The 7,530-nt window shown below is 42.0% G+C and overlaps 1 protein-coding gene across 1 annotated transcript in view; it reads left to right on the top strand.

Annotated features, from left to right (window-relative positions):
- The first annotated feature begins 3,380 nt into the window (after positions 1–3,380).
- The window catches only part of LOC143039551 (sodium- and chloride-dependent glycine transporter 1-like), a 140,610-nt gene continuing 136,460 nt past the window's right edge, over positions 3,381–7,530 (top strand). Inside the window, exon 1 of the mRNA XM_076209776.1 lies at positions 3,381–3,974. Within this exon, the coding sequence (XP_076065891.1) occupies positions 3,831–3,974 (144 nt within the window). The 5' untranslated portion in view covers positions 3,381–3,830. The remainder of the gene's footprint in view (positions 3,975–7,530) is intronic.

The following is a 7,530-nucleotide window of genomic DNA, read 5'->3' as shown; positions in this document are numbered from 1 at the left end:
CTGGCCGCCACCACTGTCCCGCGTGCATACATACCTTCCGATATTTACAGTGTATGTAATAAAAAAATACAGTACAGTACACTGTATATACAGTACATTTACATGCCTGTATTACAGTTATTACAGAATTATTAGTAATATAGTATTATTATTACAGTATTGTTATTATTACAGTGTTAAGAGTATTATTCTTATGTGTTTCTATGCCATATCATACATTACCTATACGTATACCGCTACAAAAATCTACGGGTGTTAGGGCGATATTTTCGATGACCGGACTTTTGGCATGACCGGACCACCCTTCCCCCCAATTAGTCCGGGCTTTCGAGGTTCGACTGTATATATATATATATATATATATATATATATATATATATATATGTATATATGCTGGAACATTGTGGCAAGTTGATGAAGGTGGAAAAAGAAGTCACAAGTCTAGTTCCGATTTTTTTAGTTTATTCCTGACCGGTTTCGTTCTATGCTTCTTCTGAAGAGGCACAGAGCGAAACCGGTCAGGAATAAACTCAAAAACTCGGAACTAGGCCCGTGACTTCTTTTTCCACCTTAATCATACATACATATATATATATATATATATATATATATATATATATATATATATATATATGTATGTATATAAATTTTCACAGTGTTTCCCTTACATACTTAGTGTCAGTGGAGCTTCCCTCACATTCATCTTCTCAAAGATTCTTGCAATTATTCTCTTTTTTTTTTCTCTCCCTCTTTCTCGGCGCATGGGGAGGTTTCCCTCAGCTGAATAAAATCGCCTAGCGACATCTCGATCGCACAGACACAAACTCAGCCAGACGGCATTCACCAGAATAAAATATATTAAGGCTGTCACTGACGAGGCAGGGGCGAGATCTCGGTGGTTTTGGACTTTGTGAAATCAAGCTCACTAACAGAGGACGAGGCAAATTCTTGCAAACTATTCTCTCTCTGTCTCTCTATCTCCCTCTCTCTTCCTCTATTTCCCTCTCTTACTCTCTCTATCTCCCTCTCTCTTCCTCTATTTCCCTCTCTCTTCCTCTATTTCCCTCTCTTACTCTCTCTATCTCCCTCTCTCTTCCTCTCTACCTCACTCTCACTTTCTCTTCCTCTATCTCCTCTCTCTTCCTCTCTATCTCACTCTCTCTCTCTCTATTTCTCCCTCTCTCACTAAGAGAGAGGATGAGTCAAATCCTTTGCAAACGATTCTCTATTTCTCCCTCTCTCTCTCTCTCACTAAGAGAGAGGATGAGTCAAATCCTTTGCAAACGATTCTCTATTTCTCCCTCTCTCTTCCTCTCTCCCTCTCTCTCTCTCACTAAGAGAGAGGATGAGTCAAACCCTTTGCAAATGATTCTCTATTTCTCTCTCTCTCTCTCTCTCTCTCTCTTTACCATTCCCAGGACGGCCACCATCAATGCACTTATTCCTTTATTGGAGGCAGCTGCCATCCAATTATAAGGTCTAATTTCATCTCCGCGTACTCTTACGACAATTACCTCTGCCTACACGTCTACAGAGAGGCAAATATGGAGGAAAGTTTTTCCAAAAAACCCACAAGGTCACCACTTTCAGGACTCGAACATGAACTGGGAAGGATTTGAGCCACGACCGTGGCCTCTGACGAAAAGAGTTGCACTTTAATCTTTCAATCCAGATGTCGTTAGGTGAGCATTCGTCGCTCGTGGCACTACGTGGGGTGTTGTGAGTCAACCCCCCCCCCCCCGCCTACTCTTCCCTACCGGATGGAAATTTTTTCTTTCAATCTGGGTTTTGTCAAGTGATTTTTTTCTATCAATTACTGGACTAAATCAACCCACAATCACTTTTTCCAGTTTCAGCATCTGTATCTTTTTCTTTATCAAACGACAAAATATATGAACCCCATTTTCAACATTTGTGTATAATTACTCTTTGGAAATATGCGTGACGCCTTAGCAATTGTCTCTTTATTTTCGTCAAAACTGAGAACGAATGGGAGACCCACATCTCGTTTTCTTTGTCTCCTTTCTCCCGTTTTCTTTTTTCTTTCCTGTTTCCCATTCTTTCTTGCGAATTGTCCGTGTCTATTATATGTTTTTATCCATCTATATATACATTAATTTATCATTTTTTTATATATTCATTTCCCTACATGAGTCTACGAATAATTCATTTATTTATCTATTATATTTATTCATTCGTTTACTTATTTATTTATCCATTTTTCTATTTTTCATAAATGAAAGTGTCTACGAAGAAAATCTAATTTATATATTAATTCATTTATTGGTTTTTCTATTTGTTTTTTATTTCCTTAAACGAAAGTGTCTACGAAGAAAATTCAATTTATCTATTTATCCATTTATTTATTCTTCTATTTGTTTGTTATTTCCTTAAACGAAAGTGTCTACGAAGAAAATTCAATCTATGTATTCATTATTTTATTATTTTTTCTATTTGTTTGTTTTCTTCATAAACGAATCCAGATGGAGAAATCTGGGCAATATCTGATAAGCAGCGAGGAATAATCTAATACAAGGAATGTTTATGATGGCGTAAGTGATAAAAGAAATGGATCGTTTCTGAACTTAAATAATTTCAGTATATATGTGTATATATATATATATATATATATATATATATATATATATATATATATATATATATATATATATACAGTATACATGTAAATAAACTCATCTGCTGGGATTCGAACCCTCGCCTGAGCGGCTTGCGTCTTACAAGACGAAGACCGTACCAACACGCCACTTGTCGGAAGACTAGCCTGCATAAAGGATATATATAAATATATATATATATATATATATATATATATATATATACATATATATATATATATATATGTGTGTGTGTGTGTGTGTGTTTGTGTGTGTGTGTGTGTGTGTGTGTGCGTGTGCATTTCTATGTGTACACACACACATACACACATATATATATATATATATTATATACATATATATATATATATATATATATATATATAATGTGTATGTGTATGTGTAAGGTCACATATTCACCCATCGATCGGGCCATATACGAGCTCCAGAACTCTCTACCGAGAGGGTAATGGCTGTCGACCACGAGCCCACCACGTGATCCAAGACCATGGTGAATGACACACACAAGCACACACTGAGAGACACAGACACACGCACGCACACACTCATAGACCCGCAGACGCACGCACATATACGCATGTAAACTCTGGTCCCTGGCCCTCCCTCCCCCCCTCCTCCTCCTCCTCCTCTTCCACCATCTGCCCCTCCTCTTTTCTCCCCCCTATCTCCCCCCCTCTCTCTCTCTTCCCCTCCCTCCTCCCCCCACCTCATCCTCCCTTACTCTGCAACCACAGGGAAGACGGGACCAGGAGTTCGCTGTGCGCGGGAGAGCCAGTTAGGCAGCCGCCGACAACGAGACTATACGGACGTGTGCGACTGAACGAGAAGAGAACAGACGACACGACTCGTTCCGAACATCCAAGTCTTCTTCTGACACTCTTGAGTTACCTTACCACCAGTCCTCCGCCTTCTTCTGCCCCAGACAGTCTGACACCAGGCTTGCCAGCCAGCCAGATAGTCTTGGTTCGTCAGTAAATAAGACTAAGAGGCTTCCTGCTTGTTTTAAATTCTCTCGCCTTCTGTCCTGAACAACGCCCGGGTTTCCTTGAGGTGCTCTTGACTGGGAAAAGAGATTTCAGGGCGGGAGCGGTTGAGTGAGCTGGTACACAGTCTTGAGAATAAAAGATATCCAAGTGGAAATAGAATTATAGATAAATTGAATAAAAAAAGAAAGGTTGGACGGAGAGTTACCGAATGATAGGTCCCCCCGCTTCTGAGGGCATTTCTAAGTTTCCTCTAAGCAGCGAGCACGGCAAACCGTCAACAATGGCAGCGATGGAAGAGAAGAAGAAATACAAGATTGGGTTTGAAGTGGACACCCACGAACACGAAGTAGAGGTGAGTATTCTATTCTACCTATTAACTGATCCGCTCCCCCCCCCATTTTTTTTTTTTTTTTTTTTTTTTTTTTTTTTTTTGCCGGGGGTGCGGTGTCTGTGTTCTTAGTGACAAAAAGTTATCAATCGCTGTTCTTCTCTCCCGTAAACCAAGTTACGATACACATAGTCAATCCTTTGGGTTGTCGACTTACAATCAACCTGATGCTTTCTTTGTCTTGCCCAATGTGCCGGTCGGTTCCTCGGGTCGTAGGCGGAGTTCACAATCCATCTCCTCACATGGCCTATGCTTATGTACTGCTGTTCCTTCGCTTCACGCAGACCACTTCAACATGACAACGCATTCTCGATCTCTTCCGTTAGTTTTCGATTTGTGGTCCTATGTGTGTCTCTGTGGACCCTGGGGACCAAAATGTCCCGATGGGAAGACCCTCCACATCGAGGCAGCCACGATCTATACGAGCCCTTCTTCTGCAAACCAATTTCATCTCCAAAAGGTGATGGGAGTTGAGATCCTTGGAGGGATGTCCTGATGTCCCGTGTCATACTATGTTCCCATTTGCCTTATTGATTGGCTTGACCACTGTGACTGGACACCATCAGCCTCGTTATGGACCAAAAGGTCAGGCTTTGCCGTTGCATCCCCAGTGGACTAAGACTGAGTTCACAGAACATCGTACTATGTCAAGACATAAGCGTCCCCCACGGCGCTGAGTTTGAAGGGTAGGGTCCACTAGAATTTGTCAAAAATCGAAACCACATGATGACTCATGGTACTGAAATGAAAAAGACTAAAGTGGATCTTCCTAGTGTGGTTTTTCTCAAGACTCAGGCAATGGGAGTCTCAGGTCTTACCTACAGAAAGTACTACTCCCTCAGGTACCCAGAGGGAATGTCACAGACGAATAAAATCGCCTGGAGACAGGATAAGAGGGAATGTCCCACCCGTTACCTACGACGAATAACGTTGTGTCTGGTGTAGTCACTGATGTAGTTTTGGTTAATGACGTATTCACTAAGATCCATACAAAAATTCTTAACAAAAAAAACAAAAAAAAACAAAATTAAGATACTTTCATGTGTTGATGTTATGTCGTCTTGTATTCCTTGACGGAAGCAATTATGCAGCAACAAAGACCCTTCGTCGCTCAGCTGCAGACGTGCAGGCCTGTGCAACAGCAGCCTGCAACTGCTCACGACAGCACCAGTTTCAACATAATCCCTCCTCTTGTTCTTCTCGTTCTGCTCCCATACACTTGCGTCCTTTTATCCCTTGACGATACAAAAACACCCCAGGAGAGCCCACATCATGACGAACACGTGGTCACAGTTCAACATAAGAACATAAAGAATGAAGGAGACTGCTAGAGACCATAAGGCCTACACTAGGCAGTTCCATATCCATCACCACCTGTCATCCCCATCCATAAAGTTGTCTAGTCACAGTTCAACATAAGAATGAAGGAGACTGCAAGAGACCATAAGGCCTACACTAGGCAGTTCCATATCCATCCCCACCTGTCATCCCCATCCATAAAGTTCTCTAGTCACAGTTCAACATATGAATGAAGGAGACTGCAAGAGACCATAAGGCCTATACTAGGCAGCTCCATATCCATCACCACCTGTCATCCCCATCCATAAAGTTGTCTAATCGTTTCTTAAAACAACTGATAGTTTCAGCGCTCACTCCATGGTTACTAAGACTATTCCATTCGTTGAGCACCCTATTAGTGAACCAATTCTTGCCTATTCCCTTTTTAAATCTAAATTTGTCCAGTTTAAATCCATTACTGCGAGTCCTGACCCGGTTGTCTTGATATGATGACCTTGTTTGCGTCACCCTTGTTAAAGCCTTTGATCCACTTGAACACCTCTATTAGATCACCCGGCACAAGAAACGAACACGGCGTTCTAGTCGTTACGGCACAGACTACTCGACTTGCAGCAGCGGCCACTAGAACGCACTCAGGAATAATAACAGAGTCTGAACTTTAAAAGAATTGTGGTCACCATCTGAGTAGTGTTTTGTTTTCGTTAAATTGCTTCCATTTGGTCCCGTTTCTCTTTCGTTGGGTTGTTTCTTAGTATCGTATTGTTTAATATAGTACTGAGGTTTTGAAACTGTGTTGACAAGGTCAGCCATAATTCCTTCTTAGATAAGGTTGGTAGTGCCTATTCCGAGGCAACTGAGAAAAAAAAAAAAAAAAAAATCTAGATGCTAGATTTATAAGGTAACTCGATATATTTTATTCTGGTCAAATACACGCGTTGACAACCGTCAAGAATCCGCCCCCATTTAGCTGACTCCCCCCCTCCACCCTCCCCTAGTCTTTATTCTTAAACGGATGTGTAGGGAGAAAATCGATCTTATATAAAGAGGGAATAAGGCTGATTATTGGCACGCTGCTCCAGTGTTTCGGAAAATATTCTGTTTGATTTTCGTCTCTTTTGATGACATGACGTCAGGCGATTTTATTCAGACAAGACTCCCTGAATCAAGAGTTCAAGTACTCCCACATACGAACTTGAGATACTCCCAGTCAGTCACTCCCACTGAAAGGGACTCCCACTGAGAATGAAAGTTGGAAAGTGAGGTCAGTTTGGAGTCTATTGTACACTAAAGTTCCCTATGTGCCAACGACAGAAAAATGATTACACATCTCTCTCTCTCTTCCTGTCTGTCTTCTCTTCCCCTCTCTCTCTCTCTCCCTCTGTTTGTATTCTCTTCTCTCTCTCTCTCCCTGTTTGTCTTCTCTTCCTCTCTCTCTCTCTCTCTCTTCCTGTCTGTCTCCTCTTCCCTCTCTCTCTCTCTCTCTGTCTGTCTTCTCTTCCTCTCTCTCTCTCTCTCTCTCTCTCTCTCTCTCTCTCTCCCGCTCTCTCTCTCTCTCTCTCTCTCTCTCTCTCTCTCTCTCTCTCTCTCTCTCGCTCTCTCTCTCTCTCCCTCTATCTGTCTTCTCTTCCTCTCTCTCTCTCTCTCTGTCTCTCCCTCTCTCTGTCTTCTCTCCCCCTCTGTCTGTCTGTCTTTCTCTCTTCCTCTCTCTCTGTCTCTCTATCTCTTCCTCTCTCTGTCTCTCTTCCTCTGCCTGTCTTCTCTTCCCCTCTGTCTGTCTGTCTTTCCCTCTCTCTCTCTCTCTCTCTCTCTCTCTCTCTCTCTCTCTCTCTCTCTCTCTCTCCACGAGATTTTATTCAGTTCAAAGTAAACCCTCCCTCTGCCATATACCCTTGGAGGAAGGCAAATGTTCTCACAAGGACGTCGGAGAGAATGGTCTCCCCGCTGCTCGGTTTTAAAACCCATCAACACCCAATCTGGAGGTGCATCCCCGAGGGCTGGCATTCTGTCCCCGGACCAGACTCAAAATCTCTATCAACTATAACTATATTCCTTCTTTTTTCTTTCTTTTTTTACTTATTTGTATAGAGAGTTGACAACCGGTGACTGATCCCCGCTTTCCCTCCTCCTTCCCAGCTAGTAATAACACAGTAATACAACTCAACCGACAATCTAACGTTTCTTCCCGAAGCGATCTATGGAACTCAGGAATCGACATCAATTG

Source organism: Oratosquilla oratoria, chromosome 2 (assembly GCF_046742065.1).
Source record: "Oratosquilla oratoria isolate Oo_2021 chromosome 2, ASM4674206v1, whole genome shotgun sequence".
NCBI classification, from domain to species: Eukaryota; Metazoa; Arthropoda; class Malacostraca; order Stomatopoda; family Squillidae; genus Oratosquilla; species Oratosquilla oratoria.
This window is presented reverse-complemented; position numbering and strand designations above follow the sequence as displayed.